General features: G+C 41.5%; 1 protein-coding gene across 1 annotated transcript in view; it reads left to right on the forward strand.

The window, feature by feature from the left end:
- Positions 1-22,311, forward strand: part of LOC308338263 (leucine-rich repeat-containing protein 34-like) — a gene marked incomplete at both ends in the record, with an annotated part of 67,031 nt that extends 44,720 nt beyond the window's left edge. Inside the window, 2 exons of the mRNA XM_080796302.1 lie at positions 20,984-21,129; positions 22,119-22,311. Of these exons, the coding sequence (XP_080652428.1) occupies positions 20,984-21,129; positions 22,119-22,311 (339 nt within the window). The remainder of the gene's footprint in view (positions 1-20,983; positions 21,130-22,118) is intronic.
- Between the last annotated feature and the right edge of the window lie 3,438 nt (positions 22,312-25,749).

The following is a 25,749-nucleotide window of genomic DNA, read 5'->3' on the forward strand; positions in this document are numbered from 1 at the left end:
TAGATAAATCTTATGAGCCTGTTTTATGTGAATCTGACCCTGGGGGATGGATATACTTTTGGAAACTGGAAAACCAAGAAATCGACATTAGATTATGGTAAATCCACTGGATTAATGACAACCCCAGAGTTAGACCACTCTTCTTCAGATAGTAACATTACCTCTTCCTTCAACCTCTACATAACTTTGCTTGTGTATCATTTTCTTATTAATAATTCTATACAGAGCACTACCTGCTTGAGTGATGTTTCGGTGTAAGAGGTAAGCCGAAAGAGGTGTTACCTAAAGAGCGGACTGTCCCAGGTTAAAGCCTTCTAACTTCCTTACCTCTAACCTTGCCCCTTAAATCCCCTGCACAGGGCTGCTGGATGATCTATCCAAAAGGCATATCAAACCATATCATTTCCTTGCACTCCCTTCAGTAGTGCTTCTATAACATATTGAGTCTACACTGATTAAAATTTCATTCATGGTCTTTCATAACTTGGCTCTTCCTCCCTCTCCAGCTCCATGTTAACCACACCCACATTTTTGCAATATTTAAATATGTGTTTATATCTGCACACACCATATTCTTCTATACCTTTGTGCCCCGATCCTGTGAATCTGCTGAGTTTTCCTGGAGCCCACTTTCTTGCAGTTCCTGGTTAAATCCCACTTATCCTTAAAGATTCTACTCCAAAAAAGAAAAAAAAAAAAATTCTGCTCCAAGGTATCATCTCCTCCAGGAATCCTCTGTTTCCCCCAAAGTTCAAATTTTTCCTTGTTTCCATAACATCCTGTACATCAAACTACTGTAGCTTTTATCTCATTATATTAAAATTATAGTCTTATGACCTGTATAACTGTGAGGACAAAAATCCGACCTCTACTGGAAGTCCCTGGAATACCTCACTGGGTCTGGCATAAAGTAGTAGTGCCACAAATGTTGACCACGCTGAACTGAACCGAATTTCCCCTTTTCTGCTCTCTGGAGCCCTCTATTTCCATGCTGGAAATAGATGGACGAACTGGATTTCTCCTTCACACTCACAGTGATGGCCCTTGCTTGTTTCCCCATACTGGGTTTGTGCCTCGCTTCTTACAGATATGAGTGAGAAAAAGAAAGGTGGGCTGAGGATTTGCTCACAGTTATAAGTAAGGCTGAATATTTGTCACATGCCAGATTCTGGACCAGTGTTGCTGAAGTGCCTTTCTCCACAGTGCTTTACAGAAACCCACGGAGATAAGGACAATCCAGTTTGTTACAATGATGCCAAGAAATTTGAGGAGGAAGAGACTTAATTGTTCAGGGGGTTTTGTAGACAATCTGGCAGAGACTAAGGAAGAATTCAAACTACCACTGTGGACTTCTGGGCACTAACTAGTACCAGTGGCATAAAAGCCTCTGATTGAAAGCAAGCTCTGAAGTTTTTCTTCCTTGTGTGTGGCCAGGGACCAGTTCCAAGCCAACATCTCCTCACAGAATGTCCTAAGACTCCAAGCATAATCAAATTTTGCTGAAGGTAATAAATGGATTCACTTGATCACACAGCTCCTTCCAGGCAGATGTGTCTCTTGATCACTTAGAACAACCAGGTCTCATTTCCCTCTCTGAACATCTGCAAGTGCAGAGAGTGATTTCTTTCCTATCCTCATGTTGAAGGAGCTGTTATATGTAACCAGCTACATTCTTCCTGCTTGGTTTGGAAGTTGGGTATGGTCTGAAGTCATCTCTCAGAGCCTGTAGAGTCTCAGAGAGACTGAAACTATAATCTTACCCTCACTCTCTACCCTGCTCCAATATACAATTAGGGAAACACAGTGACAGGGTAAAGTGTTCTGGACCATGCTCTAAAAGATCCAAAATTTAAGTCCAGTTTTGCCAGTCACAGAGGCGTTGTTGTGCTCAGGCCCTTCATTGCTCTGCTCTGAAGTCCCCAGTTGTTAAGGAGCAGGAGGCAATGTACTCTCACCCTCTAACATCAGTGGGTTCCCCCATCAGGTCTATAGGGATGATCCAGTTAAATGAAGGCCAATTAATGGCCATTAATGGCACAGTGAGTTGTTTTCAACATTAAATCCTAAAAATAGAACACCACGGTTGGTTAAAATGCTGTCTGAAGACTACTCAGCACAACACTCCTTCTAAATGGTTCTTGCTAGACTATAGGATGGTTGGGAATCTGGAACAGGGGTATGAAGTGCCTAATGGGAGGGTCAAAGCAGGAGCTGTCAATTGATATGCAAACATTTCAACATTTTAGTAACCTAGTACATACTGGCTGAATATCCATATCCAAACCTTATCTGAAATTTCACCAAAGGAAAAGTGATATGTCTGCTAGAACCATCAGGTTCTTGGTAATTCTATCAGGATTTGGGAAGTACGGGCCAAAGGGGCATTGGGAGAGGGGGAAATTGGCAGAGGGGCCCACCCCTCTGCCAGTCAGACTGAAGAAAAACAATAGTAAATTAGGGAAGCACCAACATGCCTGAGTCTCTCCTGTTCTTTTCCTGTCCTCCTCTTCACACACTTCTTTTGACTTATAGGAGTATACCAATATGGTCAAGCCCCTTCTCTTTTCATGATAAAGAGGAAAAAGCAGAACTAACAATTAGCAAGAGCCCATGGTCCTTTTTTTTTTAATTTGTCATTTCTCCATATGATAATCTTATAACAAGGTACATTTATTTTTATTTTACAAATAAATAAATCTAAGTGCAGAGAAATTAGGTAATTTATCTAATAACACATAACTCACAAGTAGCAGAGCCTAGATGCCCATTCAAATCTAACAGAAGCCAAGATTTATGTTCTTTCCACTGTATCATATGGCCTCCTTCAATGGAACATTGTTAGAAAAGTTATGGCATTTACAAAAAAGACCATCCTATCTCATTTATTTCCATTTGGATCGCCTCATTTAAGTGTCTGAGCATGGAATTTATACAGAGTGAATATCCTTTGAGCTTTTCTACTAAATGAAACTTGGTTTCCACATGTCTCCGCTCCTGGAAGTCAAGCACTGGTATAGCACAGCCTTCACAATTCTGGTGCAAAGTTTATGACTTCTTTTTTATTTTACCTTTTTCATCCCATATTTGTCTTGAAAATCTTCTCTTTTTCTTGGGTATGCTGAAGACCCTGACAGATATTTCTAATAGAAGGTCAACCTGTGTGGCCGACAATAATAGTAATTAATGGATAAGAATGTTAAATTTGGAGTCAGGTCACTTTGGTTCAAATCACAGCTCTTTTGATTGCATCTCCTCTCCCCAAGCATCAATTTCCTCAACTTTAAATTATGGATTAAAATATACTTACCATATATAAATACAGCAAGAGGAAAACTAGAATGAACACTAGGACTATTGCATTAGAATTGAAAATAATATAAATAAAAAGTGGTGTGTGTGTATGGTGTGTGTTTATGTTTTATATGTGTGAGATATATATATATATATTTCTTAGCTCAGTCCACAGAGAGGGTCTGGACAAAGAGCACTCTAATAATAATGAGCACATCTAGAACCCAGATCTTGGCTTCTAAATACCAGTCTCCACCAAGCAAAAGGAGAGAATCTTAAATAGTTGGCTGATTACAAATCTAGGACGGGAAAGAACAAGATAAGATAAACCTGGGAACAACGTGTTGTGCCAGAAAGTAATAAAATGCTCAAAAAAATAATAGAGACATGTCAAAAGGAAACAGGGACTAGCTGAACTGGGAAAATGTAAACATCAAAATAAATAGTGATAAAAATAGATTAAGCCCCATTGAGTAAAATAGCAATTCATGATACATACATATGGAAAGGACAATGCCTTTCTCACAGTAGAATTCCAATAAATGTAGACAATATAATAGAACTTTTAATATCACCATTTAGTAACCATTCTATAATCATTCATGCAAAAAAAAAAAAAATCAATGGATGTGCAAGCTAGTGAGTAAAAGTGGAATAAGAACAGTATTTTACATTGCCCCAAAATGCATTTAACATTTCTCCACCCACAAAATACTTATTAACAATGAAAAAGGAAAAAGTAACTTTAGAATGGAGAACCTGCAAGACACAACAAAATTAATGCCACTAGAGATGGGAAAAATCACCTGACAATAAGAACACAATTTCATTTCTATGATATTCTGAAAAAAAGGGGGTGGTTGGTTGGGGAGAATGCATCATCATGATCCAATCATGAAGAAAATTCAAACAAACTCAAATTGAGAGATGTTCTACAAAATGACCAATACTCTTCAAAAAATACCAGGCCCATGAAAATCAAGGAACAGTTGAAGAACTATTTCAGATTAAAAGAGATAAAGTAACATGAAACCAATGCAATGCATGGTCTTATACTTTCTTCTGCTACAAATGACATTATTTAGGCAGCTGAAGAATCTTGAACAGGGGCTCTGAGTGAAGAATAAATAAACACTCTTTCTACTATTCTTGAAGTTCTTCTTTAAGTTAGAAATTATCTCAAAATTAAAAGTTTATAAAATGACCCACCTCAGAGGACTAGGAAGATTAAAGGAGCACCTGTATAAAAACACTTAGCACAGTGCCAAATGCACGGTAACCCCCAACAATGGCAGCAAGAAAGAAAAGGAATGTTAAGTTCCAATTCCAGAACACATACTAAATTTAAATGAATAAGTATGTTTTGAACTCCATTCATAGCACTACACTGAAACTAGAGAGCACCTACTTAAGTGGAAGACTAGACCTAACCCTATCTAAGTTTACACACTGCTTAAGAAAATAGGACTTACAGGAGATTGCAGAATAGTACCAAAATGAAAGGCAATATTTAATTAAATGGGAGAATAACTGTAACAATATAGTTTCTACAGGCCAACAAGGCAGAAAACTGACTTATGTCTTCTCTAGTATGTGCCAGGAAATCACTACTCATTTTATAAGCTTTCTCTCCTTGTATCTCCTTAAAGATTACATCCTTTGATTTGTTTAGATGAAGACATTGAGGTCAGGGAAGTATGACAATAAATTATAAATTCCACTTGAGAACCTATGGCTTGAAAATGCAATAGAATGATTCAAAAGAGATTGTTTTCACAAATTCAAGATTTCTGGTTGGCAGTTTGACAGATTTGCTATACCCAGTGACCTTTTGTTGATGGTCATTTCTTAAATTGATTAAAAAAGGAAATGTAAATTTAGTGAATTCAAAAGATTTAGTCACAAAAAAGGAACTGTAACTGGACCCTGAACTATAGGAAGGTTCTTGGTGGGAAGAAGCACACATAAAGATGCAATAGAAAAGTTCTACTGTGTCCCTGGGGAACTAAGTTGCTTGTCTAAAAGTAAGGGTGTATCTTGGGAGCACTGAAAGGCATGACATAAAAGAATACAATCAGGAATGCCTTTCAACAAAATTCACTTAGCTTTTATTTTGTACCATACTAGGAAAGTAGTAAGAGGTCCCTGCTCCTCTGGGAAGTCTTTGTAAAGAATACTACTAACAACATTGATACCAGCATCAATGATGGATGACTTTTTACCAAGATTTTAGTTAAAGCCCACTAAGACTCCAAGTGGTAGAAAACACAGTGTATTACAAAGAGTACTTAAATAGAAATCTCCACTTCTGGAATATGGTGAACCAATTATTCTGAAATATTCTCTACCAACAGACAAAAAAAATTAGATGCTACATTAATTACACAAATAATATTAAAATGCATATTACCTTCACAGAAAGAAAATAATGGAAATTACCACGGAGCAATAAAAACAAAAATAAAATAAGGAAGAATGAATAAATTGGATCTAGAGTGACAAATAAACACAGAAGCTGAGATTGCCTTGGTGCCAAATGCTGATGTCAGGAACCAACAGCTTTGAGTACTAACACCAGTTGAGGAAGGACAGGAGACTAAGCTTTGGGTCTGAGCAAAGTGGAGGAACTGATGTTAAAACCCTTGATAGAGTTGGAACACCCAGAGTTTATACCCTCAGGGAAAGTTTAGGACAGAGGTGTTAGGGGGGATCCATCTAGCAAAAGCAGCCAATAAGATATTTGTCTATCTCTTCCATTTTCCCTCAAGAATTTGCAGCCAAAGGCCTGATATTCAGCCAACATCCACCTGATTGCTAGAATGCTGAAATGCTTCCATGTAGGTTGACAATTAGCTACTGCTTTCATCTTCCCATTAGGCACTTTATGCCCCTGTTCCAGATCTCCACCTTTCCTAATGTGGCATAAATCATTTAGAAGTAGCATTCTTACTGCTAAGTTGTTTTCAGCACAGAAAGTGCTTCCTTTATACCAAGCTTTAACCAACCATGATATTTTACCTTTAGGATTTACAGTTGAAAACAACTCACTTACATCATTGATGGTCACTTGTTGGTTTCTGTAAAATTGTATCTTCTTAACCAATTTGATGTCTAATCCTTTGTAACCAGATTGATCTTTCCTGGGAGGTGACATCAACAAGATGATGGAATAGGAATCTCCAGACCCCCTGCCCCCACAGAGACTCTGACCCCACAATAATACACAAACCAGTTCCCCTTGTGGTAAATCCCGAAACCAGTTAAAAGCCTCCTGCAACCCAGGTGAGCATGAAAATAGCTGCATCAAACCTGCTGGAAAATTTGTAACACTCACTCAACATTGTCCCTTCCCACAGTCTAGCACGGCACAATCCGGGGAAAACTCCCAGATCCTGGCTTCTCCCTGATGAAGGAAAGAGAAAACTGAAATATACATCCAATGTTCAAACTTTGTTTGGGGGGCTACCCGAGGAACCAGCTTTTGTCTTGTCTGAATCTAAGCACTGAAAGGAAAAGGTGCCAGGTTGGGAGCCACTGAGAACAAAGGCCATGATTTGGAGCACTCATTCAACACAGTCCCTCTTCCCAACTCAGCACTGGATAAGTGAGAGAAAATTCCCAACTCCCAATTTCATGGTGGGTAGGAAAAGATTTGGAGCATGCATCCGATGTTCTGACCTTTCAGGGGGATGCCTGAAGGACTGGCTTCTGTCTTATTTTTCTCAGATCACTGAAAGGGACCCACATATTCCAGATAGCTAGGTGTTACTGAGAACAAGAGAGCTACGAGTCTTGATGCTGGTCCAGGAGACTCAAGGTAAAGCAGACAGAGGCCAGTACGGCTCAGCAACCTCTTCCTCAATGGGGGAAGAATGGTGGAACATGCATCCAACATTCTGACTTCACATGGGAGTTGTTTTTGTCTTACCTGACACAGAAAGTTAATAGAATCTGGCATCCTCTAGAAGCCTGGAGGCTTCTGAAAACAGAGAGCTGGGCAATTTGTGGTAGCCCCAAAGAATCTGCAGTGCTATAGATAAAAACCACAGGGACCAAAAAATGTAAAGCTCCTGAAAAAAGATGCCAGCGAGTACCTTTAACTGTAAATCTGACTGTGCAGGTCAACAGAAGATGTATCCATAGAAAAGGATCAGGAGTCCCAAGAATCTCTAGCAAGGCTGTTTGAAAAGATATTTTCCTGTATAAAGCTGGTCCAGGTAGTCTGGAAGAAGTGGTCATTTTTCAAACATGCAGACCTGAAACAAAGTTACAAACTACATGAAGAAATAGGAAAACATGATTCAATCAAAGAAACAAAACAAATCTCCAGAAAACAGCCCTAATGAAATAGAGGCATATAACTTATCCCACAAAGAATACAAACTACCATAAAGATGGACAGTGAGTACCATAAAGATGGACAGTGAGTACAGGGAACAGTCCATTAACAAAATGAGACTATGAACAAAGATATAGAAAATATGTCAAAAGAACAAAACTGGGGTCACCTGGGTGGCTCAGTCATTAAACATCTGTCTTTAGCTTAGGTCATGATCCCAGGGTCCTGGGTTCGAGCCCCATATCAGGCACCCTGCTCAGCAGGAAGCCTACTTCTGCATCTTCCACTCCCCCTGCTTGTGTTTCCTCTCTTGCTGTGTCTCCCCCTGTCAAATAAATAAATAAAATCTTTTAAAAGAAAAAAAAGGAACAAAGTGAAATTTTAGACCTGAAGAACAAAACAACTGAATAGAAAAATTCAATAGAGAAGTTAGAAAGGAGACTGGATCAAGAATTAGAAAGAATCAGCAAATGTGAGAATAGGTCATTTGAAATTATCCAGTCAGAAGATCAAAAATAAAAATCAATGAGAAAGGAAGAAAGGAAAGGAGGAAGGGAGAGGAAGATGAAAGAAAGAAAGAGAAAGAAATGACAGGAAGGAGGAAGGGAGGGAGGAAGGAAGGGAAAAAACAGAAAGAAAGAAAGAAGAGAGAAAAAGAGAGGAAGGAAGGAAGAGAGGAAGGGAGAAAGAAAGAGAGGGAGGGAGTGAGGGAGGGAAAGAAAGGAAGGAAGGAAGGTAGGAAGGAAGGAAGAAATAAAGACAAAGGAAGGAAGGAGAGAAAGAGAGGAAGGAGGGAAGAAAAAAAGAAAGGGAGGGAGGGAGGAAGGGAGAAAGGAAAGAAGGAAGGAAAGAAAGAAAGAAAAGTAAAGGAATTATATGACACCATAAAGCCAAACAATATAAGCATTATTGGAGTCTCAGACAAACAGGGAAAGAAAGAAACAGATTGCTTATTTGAAGAAACAATGGCTAAAACTTTCCAAATCTGAGGAAAATAAATGAATTTCCAGATTATTGGAGCCTAATGGAACCCAAGAAGGAAGAATCCAAAGTCCAACCAAGACATATTATAATCATGTTGTCATAAGTCAACAATAAAGAATTTCAAAAGCAGCAAGAGAAGAGATTTGTCACATATAAAGGAGCCCCCATAAGAACATCACCAAATTTCTCCACAGAAACTTTTAAAGCCAGAAGAAAATGAGATAATATATTCAAACTGCTGAAAGAAGCTGGGGAAATGGTTGATGAAGTAGAAGGATTCTGAGCCCACCTTCTCCCACAGACACCAAGGCAACACCCACGTGTAATGCACCTCACTCTGAAAACAACTGGAAGACTGGTAAAGCTAAAGACATAGAGAGAAAGCCACATCAAGGAGAGTACTGGGGCACCTGCCTGGCTCAGTTGTTGAGGCTCTGTCTTTGGCTCAGGCATGATCTCAAGGTACTGGAATGGAGCCTCACGCTGGGCTGCCTGCTCAGTGGGGAACCTGCTTTTCTCTCTCTCTCTCTCTCTCTCTGCCTCTCCCCTGCTTGTGTACTTTCTCTCTCTCTGTCAAATAAATAAATCTTTTTAAAAAAGAAGAGCACCTGGGTGACTCAATCAGTTAAGCCTCTGCCTTCAGCTCAGGTCATGGTCCCAGGGTCCTGGGATCCAACCCTGTGTCAGGCTCCCTGCTAGGTGGGGGGCCTGCTTCTTCCTCTCACTCTGTCTGCAGTTCCCCTTGCTTGTGCTGTCTCTCTCTCTCTCTCTCTCTCTCTCTCTCTCCTCTGTAAAATAAACAAATAAAGTCTTTAAAAAAAAGAAGGAGGAGAAGGAGGAGGCAGGGATAGGAAGGGCAGAGAGGCGGTTGAGAACCCAGTCCCCCACACAGTGACCTAGAATCAGGATAATACCACAGGCATGAGGAGTGGGGAGATCAACCCACAGAGGCAGGCCCAGCCCTGGAGATCTGCACCAGGAAGACAAGCTCCCATAACATTTCCCTTTGAAAATCTTTGAGGCTTAACTCTGGAAGAACCGAAGGACTGTAGGAAACCATCTCTACTCTTGAAAGGCCAGCAAACTGTATCATTCAGCGTGATACTTAGCATTGAAGCAATATTTTTCTAAAGGGCCTGGGTATATGTGAAGGAGATTTATTGACCAATTTCAGGACATATGCCAAAGGGGCAGGAATCTGCAGGAGCTTTCCCTGGGAACTGAAGTGGTGGTGAGTCCTCATTTAGTTAGCTGCAGGAGCCAGTTCTGACACTTTCCATCTACGTTGCTAGCACCACTTGCCCCATCCAACCCGCTCACCCCAACAGGCTCCCCTCCAAAGAAGTTCCCACTGCATGACCTCTGGTATCTCTCCAGAGAGACTCCTGCCATTAGGGGACATACAATGTGATATAATAAACATAAAACATGGAAGAAGTAAAAATGTAGTGCTTTCACAATGTGTTCAAACTTAAGTGACCATCAATTCAGTATTGATTGTTACATAGGTAGAATATTATATATGGACCTCATGGTAATCACAAACCAAAAACATATATTAGATACATAAAAACTAAAATATAACACTAAAAAAAATTCAAAAATTACAAGGGAAGAGAGAAAGAGAAGAATAAAGGAGCAGAGAAGAACTACAAAAACAATCAGAAGACAATTAACAAAATGGCAATAAGTACATATCTATCAATAATTATTTTAACATAAACCAAATGCTCTAATCAAAATACATAGGGTGGATGAATAGTTAAAACAAAACAAAACAAGAACCAATGCATGCTCCCTACAAGAGCCTCCGTTCAAATCTCAAGACACACACAGACTAAAAGTGAAGGAATGGAAAAAGATACTTCATGCAAATGGAAACAGAAAGACATTTAGGATAACAATAATTATATAAGACAAAATAGGCTTTAAAATAAAGACTGTAATAAGAGACAAAGAAGAGTATCACATAATGATAAAGGAATCAATCCAACAAAGATGATAAAACAATTGTAAATATCTATGCACTCAACACAATAGCACCTAAATACATAAAGCAAATATTACCAGCCATGAAGGGAGAACTTGAAAGCAACACAATAATAGTAGGGGACTTTAACACCCTATTTACATCAGTAGATAGATAATCCAGACAGAAAATCAATAAGGAAACAATGGTTTTGAACAACACATTAGACAAGATGGACTTAACAGATATATAGAGAATGTTCCATCTAAAAACCTCAAAAATACATTCTTTTCAAGTGCACATGGAACATTCTCTAGGACACATCATATGTTGGGCCACAAAACAAGTCTCAATAAATTTAGGATTCAAATCATATCAATATCTTTTCTTTCTTTTTTTTTAAGAGATTTTATCTTATGCTTTTTTATTTTTTAAGTGAACTCTATGCCACACATAGGTCTTGAACTCATGACCCTGAGATCAAGAGTTGCATGCTCTCCAACTGAACCAGCCAGGTGCCCCTCAGGTATCTTTTCTGATCACAACTGTGTAAACTAGAAATCCTCTACAAGGAGAAAAAAACTGGAGAAAAAAACACATGTAGGCTAAACAAGATGCTACTAAACAACAAAAGTCAACAAAGAATTTCAAGAGGAATCAAAAAATACATGGAGAGGGGCACCTGGGTGGCTCAATGGGTTAAAGCCTCTGCCTTGGGCTCCGGTCATGATCCCAGGGTCCTGGGATCAAGCCCCGCATTGGGCTCTCTGCTCAGCGGGGAGCCTGCTTCCCCCTCTCTCTCTGCCTGCCTCTCTACCTACTTGTGATTTCTGTCTGTCAAATAAATAAACAAAATCTTTAAAAAAAAATACATGGAGACAAATGAAAATGGAAACACAACAGTTCAAAATCTTTGAGATGCAGCAAAAGCAGTTCTAAGAGGGAATTACAGCAATACGGGCTTAACTCAAGAAACAAAACAAAACAAAACCCTCAAATAAACGATCTAACCTTACACCTAAAGGAACTAAAAAAAAAGAACAAAGCCCAAAGTTAGTGGAAGGAAGGAAATAATAAAGATCAGAACAGAAATAAATGATACAGAAACTAAAAACAAAACAAAACAATAAAAAAAAAGAAAAGAAAAAACACAGCAGCAATAGAAAAGACGAAGGAAACTAAGAACTGGTTCTTTGAAAAGATAAAGAAAATTTATAAGGCTTTAGCCACACTCATGGTGGGGGGGGAGGAGAGAAGACTGAAATAAATAAGAAATGAAGGAAAAGAGGTTACAAATGAATGAATGAGCATTGGGTGTGGGCCATGCCCTTGGCTTTAGGGAGGTTGTGTCTTCACATGTCCCCCTCCACTAGCAAGGTAGAGAAGAGCACAAAAGAAGGCACACTCCAACACTTCCATCCCAAGACAAATCTCAACAAACCCCTGCCCCTGCAGCACTCTTTAATAGGACCAATTGAATCACCATCACATAAAATCCTCTTAATCTGCTGCCTTTGCACTGGTTCCTGAGACATGTGAGTCCATGCACTAGCCTCTCAAAAGAAGTATCTCAGATCCCATAGTCTACCAGGCTTCCTGGATGTAAACCCCCTTGGTTTTCAAAGACAGACATTTTGAGGGTATGGGTGCAGGTCTCAAGGACTGGATGCCCAGTGTGGGGCACAAATCCCTCACTTCTCAGGGAAAGGCTTCAGGAGTGAGGTCCTTCCCTATTGTGTGTCACAGAGCCAGAGATAGGGTTTTGTGAGACTGTGTCTCTGCCTCTCCTGCCCAATCTAGATGTGGTCCTTTTATCCCTTGTGAAGATATACCAAGTTACAGCTAGTTTTCAGTTCTTTTTCAACGGGAATTATCCTATATGTTATTGTAGATTTGATGCGTCTATAGAAGGAGGTGAGTTCAGGATCTTTCTAGCTGCCATCTTGAACCACTGCGTAATTTACAAGTTATTCTTCTTTTTCCTAGAAAATAAAACACAGTAGTTTTACAATTCATTCAATGGCAGCTGGTAATCATCAAATTAGCAATGGTTATCTTCAGAAGTTGTTACACTAGCTGTGCCATCATTTCTTGAGGATGAGCAAATACCTAGAGTCACAGACATTTCCCATATAAGATCCATCATATAAATCAGATTTGATTTATCACCAGAATTTATAAAACCAGACCTAGGGAAAGAACTAGGTCTGGGGGCACATGCATGGTCTTAATATAGTGAAGGTTGAGCCTGCCCTGGTTATTAAAAAATCAGAATACAAGAATAGTCACAGTATAAATTATTATTAGTAAACAAACCAATAGGGAAAAAAAGGACAAATGACTTAACTAGACTGTTATCAAAAGAGAAAATCCAAATAACTAATAAACATATGAAAAGATACCCCAACTTAGTTGTGATCAGGGAAATTGAATTAATCCACCATGAGGGACCACTAGATAGCCATCAAGTTGTCTAAAGTGTAAGGTCTGACAGTACCAAGTAGTGCTAAGGATGTGGAATAACCAAAATCCTTATACATTGCTGATGGATGTACAAGTTAGTAAAAAGCACTTTAGTAAACAAGTTGGCATTTAGGATAAATTGATGTTATGCATGCCCTGTGACTTAGCAATTTCACTCCAAGTTATCTCTCCTCCAAAAAGCAAGCCTGGGTGCACAGAATGTAAGTAACAAAAATGTCCACAGCAGCACTCTTTATAACCCATGGAAACAACTCAAATACTTGTCAGCAGTCATAAATACATTAAGTAGCCAATATACTGAGGTAAACACTAATGCTGCACAAGAAACACAGACAAATCTTAAAAACATAATAAAGAAGGAAGCCAGCCACAAATAATACTTTTGTGCTGCCATTTATAAATAGGTCAAAAAGAAGCAAATTAAACCACCCTGTCTGGGGCGCCAGGGTGTCTCAGTCAGTTAAGCCTCTGCCTTGGCTCAGTCGTGATCTCAGGGTCCTGGGATCGAGCCCCACTTCAGGCTCCCCGGTCAGCAGGGAGTCTGCTTCTCCCTCTGCCCTTCCGCCCACTTCTGCACTCTCTCTTTCCCTCTCTTTCTAATGAATAGATAAAATCTTGAAAAAAAAAAAAAACCCTATTTAGTGATGCTTACTGAAGGGAAAACCACAAAACAAAGCAAGAAAGTGATGATTATCCAAGTCAGAGCACCAGTGCCTTGTGAAGGTACATAGTGAGCTGTGGTCACTTAAAGGTTCCCTGGGACATTCTGTGATGCTAGAAAAGGTATGTTTTCTTGATCTAAGTGCTGGCTACAGTGTTTGCTATATATTCCATCACTAAGCTATGGATGTGATTTGCTTATTTTTCCTTATGTGTATTAAATTTCATCATTTAACAGTGGTCTGTTTTTAAAATTTAAAAATAAGATCAATGCGTGAACATAAACTTTTACATAGAGAAAAAAATGCAGTGAAGTCATTCACTCAGGAACTGTGTGACTAGTGAATGAGACAGCTGGGAAAGAGGTTTGCTCCTTCAATAGGTTAATTTATTAATATAGCATAAATTGTGTAGTCATTGTGTTTGGTTTTGTCTTTTTTTTTTTTTTTTTTTTTGAAGTCAGACATGATACGGAGAGCACAAAAATTCTAGGAAACTAAAAAGGGAAGAAAGGACCAACAGGGCAAACAATAAAGCTGTTTGTGTTTCCCTGGCACTTTTCCCCAACAAGACCTCAGGCAGGAGGTGGGAACACCCAGCACAGTTAGGAAAAGCTCCTGCCCAGAGGTTGGGATGGTGATTTAATCAGGACAGGCACAGGTGGAGAGGAAAGGGTCCATCCTGCGCACATGCTAATCTCCAAATGCATCGTAGATTTGCTTTTCCAGAAACAGATACAGGAGGGGTTCAGAAGTATTTGGAAAATGTTAGGTCCATTCTTTCCATATTCCCAAGTGCACAATTTATCAACTTAAAATACATGGAGAAGAACAGAGTCTGAACTGAGAATCAAAAGAGCTGAATATTTTATGCCAGCACAGCTCACCACTTGCTTCTTTTCTTGTGCAAGTCCGTTCACCCATTCACCCATTCAAACCCTGTGGCCTCCATCTCTGAAAGAATGAGAAGGTACCACTAAGTCTGTGCTGTGTCTTGGCAGCAGATGGTCAGGCTATGGCCTGTACTCCATGGCAGGAATTGTATGCCCTGTGCAAGGTCTCCTGGGAGTCTTCCATGGAGACATGCAAGGGAACCCTCAGCCCCGATCTAGTATTAAACTACTTATTCCTAGTCCACTAGTACCCCTCCTCTTCCCCACTCCATACTCTCAGCAACACACATTGTTGGAATCCAGAATAAAACTTGCCCGGCTATTTTATGCATTCGCTAAGAGATCTTTTGGAGAGAGTGTGCAAAAAAAAGAAAGAAACACAGCTATAATGGTGGAATTTAATAATGAATAAGGAGGAGGAGGAAAAAGAGAAGGAGGAGCAGGTGGTGGTCTTAAGTGATGGGGGGCGGGGGGGAGGAAGAGAAGGAAATAAATAACCTAATTTCTACCAGAATGAGTGCAACGCACTTTGTAATTTGTCATCATCAGAAAACCCTTTTATAATGCCCTTTTGAGAAGAGGAAGTTGAAGTTCAGAGATGCTAAATCATTTATCTAAGGGTATATGGTTGCAAAATGGAGTAAAACCAATAAAATTATGCTCCATTGCCACTTTACAAACCAATCCTACAGTCATGGGCTACTTGGGTACAAACCTTCCTCAAAGGGCAAGAATATAACTAAAGTCTCTTGAACTTCTGGTCCTCCACCCACCACTCCAGGGAAGACAGACCTAATGACTCTTCCCCAGAGCTATGTCTCTATAGCTCCAGAAAAGTGGTATCCTGCTCTACTCTGAACACTGGGCATCCAACTTTGAACACCGTGCTGATCTGGCTCTTCCTGTGAAAGACCAAAAGAGAGTTCCAACCCACCCATTCCAAGATGAGTACCTTTCCCAGAACCAAATACTAGGCAACATTTCATACTAGTCATTTAGAAAATGAAGCCCCATAGTGAATTTTTTGGGATGACAGATTCCCTGTACCATCTGCCTCTAGCCAGGTGAAAAAATCTGCTGCCCAAAGAGAAGGCTACCCTTCTCTACTGTGGATGAGCCCCTACCTAACTCTTGGGCAGACCAACAGTTGACACCTTGAGAACCTTTGTTTCTTGAAATATGGCAAGTTCTTGTTCACATCCTTTCTGATCTTAAATTAAGCCCACGTTTGTAACATCACTTGTCTGGTCTCCTGTGTTCTCCGTGGGACTCCAAAGGAAAGGAGAAACAAAGTAGAAAGAAAGTAGGCACTTTTCTTGCCATTTTTCTATCATATATGTGAATTATAGGGTAAATATTTGGGCCTGGGCATGAAGATGCCTGGTCTCTGCGCCTGTTTGGCCTTGACTGAGTTCCTTCTCTTCCCAGAATTTGTAGAAGTAGCACAGACAGGCCCAGGAACTCTTCTTCCTCTAACCCTGAGGCAGCCTGTCTCCCCTGAGTGCCCTTCCAAGTAGAATGAGGCCAGTGTCCAGCCCACCCAACCTTGTCCAGCTCTAAAAAGGAATCTCCCAAGCGGCCACCCCCAGGAAGTTCTAGCTCTATGCCCTCTCAAGCGATGAGGCACTTCCTCTCTGGATTACTCTTCCTTCTGTTGATCTCACTGCCCTCAGGTAAGATGGCAGGTACAGTCTGACCATGAAAGTGGGGGTCTTCTGAGGACACAGGCACTTAAAATCCCTTATGGACATAAGACCAGCAGGGGGACACCAACAGCAGATGGCGCAGCAGGCTAGGGAGGGGATGTGAGTTAATGGTCTTCAGTCCCTGCCCTGCTCATCAGTTGCTACATCCTGAAGGTCTACCCAAGCTGAGAGAGACGATCCCATTTCGTGACACACACATCACAGTTCAGCTATCCAAATTCCTATTTCCCTAACTTTCTTTGATTAGGCTTAGACGTGGTGGCCCTTACTGAGATAGGGTAAGAGGTGAGAGGACAGAATACAGAAGGTCCGTCGCAAATAATAAGCCACCCACCAGGTAGAGAGGGCAGGTCTAGGATTTCTCCCGATCCTGTAAAGCCTGATTTTTTTTTCCATGTTCTTTTTTTTCCTTCAGGGAATGGATTGTTTGGAAATGATGGAAAAGAAACTCGTCCGTGCACGGCAATTAAAGGCAGGGGCTTCTTTGGTTGCAGAGTGGGATGGACATAGGTAGCAATCTTTCACAACATATTGTCTTGTTGTGTAAAAATGAAGAAAAATATCCCCCCTCAGGCCAATAAGCCATGACCCTCACCTCATGGGTCCAATTAAAAGGATATATGAATGGCTGAAAGGACAAAATCCCCACTCTGTGTGTAAAGATCGTCACCAAGCCGTGGGTAGCAAATGAGGGGCAGATTCTCATCAACTTACTGGCAATACTCCAGAGGTATTTTGTGAAAGGGGCACTGGGACAAAATGTATCTCCTTTTCTTTTTTCTGCCTTCCCAACCCCAATCACCAATTCCTGTTTCGGACTTAAATTCAGTTGATGAAGACATGGCCTCAGGCCCAAGGAGATGATGTGTGTTGAGCTCAATCACCATCGCTTACTCTGCACCAGTCACACATTCAAGTGGTTCACAGATATTAAATCACTTCATCCTCACCACAAAAGCTTTTTTTTTTTTTTGCTCCAATTTTGCAGATGAAGGAACTTTTCCAAGGTCACACAATCAGTAAGAGTTAGTTAGTAGTGGGTTTGAGCCCAGATGGTCTTGATCCAGTGTCTTTCCTATTAATCTATACCACTTCCAGTTATAAGTAGAGGAAAAGAGCTGGAAGTATTCATTGTCGTTTGTAGTGATTGTGGGTTGTGGTCCAACAAGGAGTCAAGAATCCAACCAGACCATGGAACAGCAGGCCCCTCAAAACTCTTCCTAGGGCTTAAAGCTGTAATGCTTCTGGTCGTTACACTGCATTCGTGACTCTGACTCAGCGACTCTGATGTTTCAAGATCAAGGTGGCCCTAAAATTCCACACACCAGCCATTGCTGCTTTTGCCACTCCGGTGGAAGCAATGAGCCCCACATACCCACACCAAAGCTTCCAGCTGTCTGCAGAGCAGCGTTGTTCCAGCAGCGCTTCCTCACTGCCCCTCCAGTTCCCCTGCCCAGGGTCAGATGTAACCGAGCTTTGTCAAGACCCTTGCCATGAGCAGCTCAGGAGGAAGAACAACAGCTGAGTGTCAGGGTTTCCCTCTCCCAAGGGTGTGTCTGAAGGAAAAACATCTGAACGGTGCACTGGAATGCTAAGCAGGGCTTCATTCTTTCTGAAAGTACTGCCTTCTGAGACTCATCCACTTTAATCCTCAGCATTCCAACCAAAAAGAAAAAGCAGAAATTTTCAGTAGTCCACAGAGCTGGCCTCCTCGGCCATCTGTATCTTAGCTAGTCCTTCTGGTTACGTCTAGAGAGGTTCTGTGGTGTTGAGCTACTTGTATTTGCTTATTAAACTACCGCCTAACCAAAAGAAAAGGAGAGGTGCATGCAAGAGCTCGCAAAGTAATATAAATGCAAGGAAATTAACAGGAAATACAAAGGGAAAACTGGGTGAAGGGAAAAGGTAAATATTCTTTCACAGGTTTCAAAAGGGTCCACAACCCAAAATAAAGGCTAAAGATCTCCACCCTTTTCTTGTGGTTCCAAAACCAGATCACACCAGCCTGAGGTGAGATAACTGCTTTACCTTAGACAGTGGGATGCCAGAAGAGACACACGACACCGCCTTTGATGTTCTTCAGAGCAGCTTAGATGAGACTGGAACATTCAGTTATTCTTGCTAAAATCCCACATACGAAATAAATCAGCATCCTGATTTATCCCACATAACAGCCATTTTGTACTCACCTCATGGCTCCATGGGTATAACCTTCGAGGGAGTGGCCACCTGCTCTGAGGAAGCCAAAAATATTCATCTTTGTTCTCCACATCACGGGGCAGCCATGGGGAAAGCCCATGAGTTAGGCTTAGCAAATCAGATGCCTGACCCAGGCGCTGAACTTGAGTAAACAATATCACTCCATCAGTGTGCCATGGGAAACTGGCTCATCCTAGCGCCCAGACGGCTTCAGGACCTTGCTCCAGCAGAGTGACCCTTCAGGGTCCTTTGTTTATAGCCATATTCCGAGCCTTTTCTATGAGATTTAGATATCTCTCTGGTGCATTCCCCTTAGACTCAAAAATGCCCAGAGTTGACGTATGTTACTAGAAATCAAGAAATCTGAAGGATACAGAGAACTTCCATTGGTATCTTATCATAAAATCATTTCACATTAAATAAGGTAATGTGTGGAATTACCCCAGCACTCCTGCCCCTGAACGCTACCCACACATTGTGAAACCACGACAGCAGGGGTAGTAGGACTCAAAACAGGAATCCATCTACACATGCACAGGGAAAGCCGATCTCAGGAACAATCAGACCTCCCCCCCAATACCACCCTCTACTCTAAAATTCTTTTTCCAGAATCAAACTTGGAGGTTTTAAGTTTTGGCCATGTTTCAGGTCTGGGTCTGCCATAAAAATTATTACAAACTGGGGGACTTAAAATTCCAGCAACTTATTTTCTCACAGTTCTAGAAGTCCAAAATCAAGGTATTGGCAGGGCCATATTCTTTCTCAAGGTTCTAAAGAAAAAGCCTTTTCTGTCTCTTCCAAACTTCTGATGGTTATTGGCAATCCTTGGCTCTCTTTGGCTTAGTGCAACATCACTTCAATTTCTGTCTCTATCCTCATACGTTCTTGTCCCTCATCTATGTGTGCCTCTGTATCTTTACATGGCCTTCTATAATGACACCAGTCATTGGATATAAGGCTGGCCCTAACCAGAATGACATTATCTCAACTAAATATGTCTACAAAGACCTTACTTCCAAATAAGGGCATGTTTCAAAGTTCCAGGTGGACAGAATTTGGGGGCAACAGTAGTTGACCCAGTATACTCTATAAAGGGGAATTCGCATTTTCTTTGGAGCAGAGAGAATCCCTTCTTTATTCACATTCTTTTTACACACAATGAGGACAGCTAAGACCAAAAGAGGATTTGCAAGTAAACCAATCTTTTCTAAGAAAACCAACATTTTTCTACTTCCTGAACGTTGCTCAGGCTTCCCCTGGAGAAGACACAAAGAAGGATAAGGTGGTCCTTAGCCTCAAATGCTCAGAGATTATTTAGAGAGAGAGAAGCATAACTAATCACAACGTGAGCTGACAGAGCTTATAGTAATCCATGACGTGAATGGCAGGTTTTCCTATAACGCATGAAACTTGTATTCCCCAGCTTTATCTGGGTATAAATTGACAATTTCAGGTTGTATATATTTCAGGTATACAACTTGATGATTTCGTATGCATTATGAAACAAGCTAGTGCACATATCTATCATGTCACATACTTTGTGTGTGTGTGTTTGTGTGTGTGTGTGTGTGTGTGTGATGAGAACACTTAGATCCACCCTCTTAGCAAATCCCAAGTGTATAATACCGTATTGTTGACACATGAAGCTTTGAAATCAAAGTGGAAGTCAGCTATAGGGCATATTGCAAATCTGGTATGCTTTATGTGGAAGCATAGAGAAAATTCTAGAAAAACTAGCTCATGCAGAGACAATAATCCAGCCAGAATGAAAGTTGAAATTACATCATCAATTCTGTCCTCCCACTTGGGCTGTCTCTTCAGAAATCATATATTTTTTTTAAAAAGGTGTAATTAGATAACAATGACAGCAAAATCCCAATCCTGTGTGCCGAGTTGGCATCAAAGGGATCCAAATCTTGAGCCACAACAACTCTTCCTGAAAGCCGGTTTCTGTACCCTTAGTGCCCACGGGGCAGAAGCAGCTCCAACTCTACAGTAAGCCCAACTTGAGACTCTGCTTGCCAGCCCAACCCACAGAACTTTCTCTCCTTGGCCTTCATTCCCAGCTTGGCCACCGTGAGCTTTCCCGTCTTTTCCCTCACCATCCCATTCCCAATTTTGCATCTCAAGAGCACCACAAGTCACACTGGGAAAAAGTGTTCTTGGTGGAGTGGGCAAGAGGAGGTGAAAGAGGGGAAAGGGGGCAGGGGAAGAGGCTTGCATTGAACAGTGCCTCCATGATGTCCTCCTGAGACCCGGTTCATGCTCTCCACCTGCCCAAGGGATGGAAAGTCATGGGCAGGGCCTGAGATGAGCAGTGAGGTCATGGAGCCAGCACTCACACAGAACCGGTCTTGTTGTTGTCAATGCCACTACATCCACCAACACAGGGACTGTGCCAGACCCTAAGAAAGGAAGAATTCTGTTAACAAGACTAGCCGGCCACTCCCTACCCATAGGTGCTCAGAGTTCCAGCAGAAGAGCACAGACCTCTAACACGGACCCCAGACCCATGTTGGGGTGATGGGGATCACAGCTCCATCCTCCATGATAAAAGCCCATTTTTGCTGGGCACGTGCGCAGACATCCAAGCAGACAGAATTGAGTGAGCGTGACATGGCTGAGGGGATCACAAGCAGACACCTGGGGTTCAGGAAGAGATTGTTGGAAGGTTCAGAAGTGCATTCCCTGCGTTCTTGGACGTCCAGAGTAACCACAGAGCAGGAGTGAGCTCCGCTGGTCAGATCCAGGTGGGTTCTCCTACCCACAAAATCAGATAGTAGCCTCTGATCCCCAAGCCCTGTCTACAAGCCACCAGCAGAGAGGTCTGACTCCATAAGACAGGAAGTACTTTTGAATCAAACTGTTGGAATAGGAGTGCCTTCTGCATATGTTAGGGAGGTGAGCCATTTTTCCTTCAAAGTACAAAACCTCCAAGCTCAACTTACAGATCCCAGGCATGGGCTTCTAAGGACAGGAGCAACTGTACCATCACAGAGCAGGTGCGGGTAACAGTTCCTGAGGTTCCTCCCCCCCCCAAAATAAATACTCAAGTGTTGCGTATGTCACAAGCACCGCCAGCCCTAGTGTCTGGAGTTACAACAGGCAATGCTCATGACCACGTGCCAAAGTGGCGATGCCTTGACTATTCCAGACCTCAGGTTGCCTCTGGCTTTCTTCTTAAACCAGACTCCACTCACGACCAGTGGGAAATACAGGCAGCGACTGATGGCCAGACCTGGAGCCTCACATTTCTGGTCCCATTCCAGCTCTGCTTTAATTCATTTTAAAACACAATATTCCAGGCCAGTGCTGGCCAGCAGAGAGAAACCTGGAGGCTCATCTCATCGATCCTAGATTCCCAAATCCCACGAATGCCATCTGAAGCCCAATTCACTTTGCAAGAGTCAAATCACGGACTATAACATGAATAATATAAATTTTCTGTCCACAAAAGCCACCTACTCTTTTTCTTGGCTGTTGTCATTAGTCATTGATCTTTATCCTCCCAGAATGGATACTTGTGTCACTTTTTTTTTTTTAAATCTAAGGACACAACATCCCATTTTTTCCACTTTGACTTCGTGTTGTTAGATTTGTCCTCTCATGCCAACCTGTTGAGCTCTTTCAGGATCCAGATTCCTTCAACCTAGGACGAGTCAAGAAATCCATTGTGGGGATGGACGAGATGGGCAGCACCATGGACGAGCCCACCACTCCCCCAGGAAGACCAGGGAGCTACTGGCCAAGCTTAGAGAACATCTGCACCCCGTGGCCCCACTCCTGAGATCCTTACATTTGGCTGTACACGTAAATTCAGGGCTATAATAAACTATGAGGCAGATGATGCTGGTATTTGGAACCTCATATCCTTCTCTTTGCTGCCAACTTCTTTCTCTTTACTAGCCCACCTACTAATCCACTCTAGGCAAAGCTCATCCCAAAGTGCCCAAAGCAAGTTAACTCCATAAAGAGAATCGTAACCGTAAGTTAGCAAACATGTTCTATAAAGGGCCAGAGAGCAAATTATTGAGTGGCAGCAACTCCATTCTGTCCTTGCGTCATGAAAACAGCTACATTTCAATAAAGTTTTATTTATAAAACTTTATAAATGAAATTTTAAAATGTATAATTTTGAAATTTATTTGTAATTTATAAATTTTTAAATGTATACATTTAAAATTTCTAATTAAAAACACACAGTGGGTGGGATTTGGCCCACAGGCTCAGGTTTGCCTGCTCTTGCTCTCATAGAATGTTTCAGTTGTCTTGGCCCACCGTGGAGCTCTGGGTGAGCACCACACTAAATGCCAAGGGTGCACAGAAGCCCGGGCCAGGATCTCTGCCCTCAAGAGGTTCACAATCTACCTGCGTTTCTGAAAGATGAATAAGTATACAAATGACAACATTCAGTGGTGTCCATTAATAGCACCACTGTTCTTTCATTCATTCCTCAGACATTTGTTGTGCAACTACTATGTGGTAACCACATGGAAGTGGAGAGGAATGAGCCCCAAACACTGCCCTCGGGGAGCTCCTGCTCCAGCCCCCTGCAAGGCTCCTGGGACTTCTCTTCAGCGAATATCAGAGGCAGGTCTACATGCGTAGACCAACGGATAAAAGACCAGAGCAAGAAGTGTGGTACCTGAGTCATCCCCCATACGCCTCCCTTCTTCATCCTACCAAGGTGACTTTGGACTATGTATTGACCTCCTTTAATCTCAGCTTCTCCTCCCTATCTGAGGTAACAATACTATCCCGAATGATTCTTATGACACTTAAAAGACACATTTGTAAAGCACAGGGCCTGACTCATATTAGATGCTTAATAAATGACAGTTTTATTCATTCAAAAAAAATATTCCTTTCAAACACAACTCTTGACCATTCTATGCAATTCTGAGTTATATATATTTCAGGGCAAAAATGAAGCATCCCAGAAAGCAAAAATTATCCATTTCTCCGTTTGCATTTTTTTAATTCACTTATGCATCTAACGAATAGGTTAATTCATGGCTGCTATACGAACAGGCTCCCAAAAAGGGGGTGGGGATGGGAGGAAACGTAATCTCTGCTCTCTTTAAATTTATAACATAGTAGAAGTAATAAACCAAAAGTAAATAAATACACAAATCAATAATCACAAAATGATAACTTCTTTGAAGGAAGGGTGCAGGGATACACTAATGTCTATGGATATGTGTGTACATATTTACATATGTGTGTATATGTATGTGTGTGTGCATCTGTACTACACAGCCTCTGTAACCACACCCAGATCAAAATGTAGGATATTTTCATCACCCCCAGAAGATTCCTTCATGCCCCTTCTCAGTCAGTAACCCCACCAGATGTAACCACGATTCTAAATTCTATAACCATCCATTAGTTTTGTCTGTGATTGAACCTGAGGTTCAGAGAATCATACTATATGCAGTTTTAGGAACCTAACTACTTTCTTTCAGCCTAAGGCTTATGAAATTCATCCATTATGTTACATGTAACAGTTGTTCATTCTTTTTTATCACTGTATATGAACGACAAATTATTTGTCTATTCTCCTGTTGATGGGCATTTGGTTGTTTCCACTTTTTGGTTAATATTGATTTCTTAGTAAAGACAGTTTCCAAACTGGCTATACCAGTGTACCGCCCGTCAGCAATGTGTGAGAGTCCGGGTGGCCCTTCTTCATAAATAACACTTAGCATTGTCGGTATTTTCAACTTCTACCATTCTGCCGGATGTGTAGTGGTCTCTCGTTTCATTTAATTTGCATTTCTCTAAGAAACACAATATAAGCATCTTCTCACATGCTTGCTGGCCATCTGGAGAGCCTCAATTGTGAAGCGCCTGTTCAAACCTTCTGCCAATTTTTCATTGGGCTGTGTGTCATTTTATTGCTGATTTGTAGGACTTTGAATACATTTGAGTTTACAAATACATCGGTGGTAATGAAACGAAGGTCGGTTTTAACATCAAACTTCCACAGGGCCCCCTAGTGGCTCAGTTGGTTACGCATCCAACTCTTGATTTTGGCTCTGGTGGTGATCTCAGGGTCATGAGATAGATCCTGGAGCTGGATTCCACGCTGGGCATGGAGATTGCTTAATATTCTCTCTCTATCTGCCTTTCCCTCTTCCTCTACCCCTCCCCATTTGTGTTCTTTCTCTCTCTCAAAAAAATAATTATAATAACAATAATTCATAAATCAAAAATAAAATAAAATCAAGCTTCCACAGCTCTGGTGACATAATGAAGCCATAAGCCTATCACTAAGTTAGTGACGGAGCCCAGACAAGGACGTGGGTCTCTTGACAGCTATCCCACACTTTTCCTACTCTCCCACACGTTGTGATGTGTGTATACTCACATTTGACATGGGAACGAGGAGAGGGCAGGTAAGAACAAGTAAGTGCCACAAAATGCTTATCTTCCCAAACAGTGAACTGCTGTGTTGTGACCCTGTGCCAGGTCCTGGAGGATTGCCTTAGCCTTTATTATATCTCATAATTATTCAATGAATAAATAACCTTGACCTCTCTTAGAGACCAAGTTTAAATCGATTACAAGGGAGAAAGAAATCAATCCAGACAAAGGCTAAACAACTCTCATTTAAAATCCACTCGTTCCTACTGTTTCTGTGTGTCAGACACTAAAAGCCAGCTCTTCTGTCCCTTTTCGCTTTGTTTCTTGGGGCAGGCAGCGCCCGAAGCTTCTCTTATGGAGTATGACTCTTTCCTGCCACCAGATGGCAGGCTCGGTCTATCTTGCTCCTAGACAGCCTTCCACTTGCGCAGTCTGCAAAGAGCACCAGTGGACAGTGCCCCAGTGTCTGCTCCAAAGGCATGCTTGACCATCCGTTACCTGCTGCCACTGGAATTGCTCATGGTCAGAGCACTGCCGGGCACAGAGTCAATATTCAATTGAAAAACAAAGTAAATTAATAAAGGCAGAGCCCTCTCTGCTGTGATTTCTCCTCAACACTGTCCGTTCTCCAGACTGCTCTCTAACCTGAATTACGGAGCATGACAGTTTACAGAAAAAAGGTTGTGGCCTTAGCCCCACAGCAAATGGAAGTCAACAGCCACATGAAAATTCAAGCCAAGGAGCACAGCAATGAGTATCCTAACCCTGGATGGGAGGAGGGGTCCCAGAACTGGGTGAAGCTATACCAAAGGGACCTTGCAACCCTGCTGGGACTGACCCAAGGAAGGTAGCCCCACCG

Source organism: Martes martes, assembly GCF_963455335.1.
Source record: "Martes martes genome assembly, chromosome: 2".
Taxonomy (NCBI): Eukaryota; Metazoa; Chordata; class Mammalia; order Carnivora; family Mustelidae; genus Martes; species Martes martes.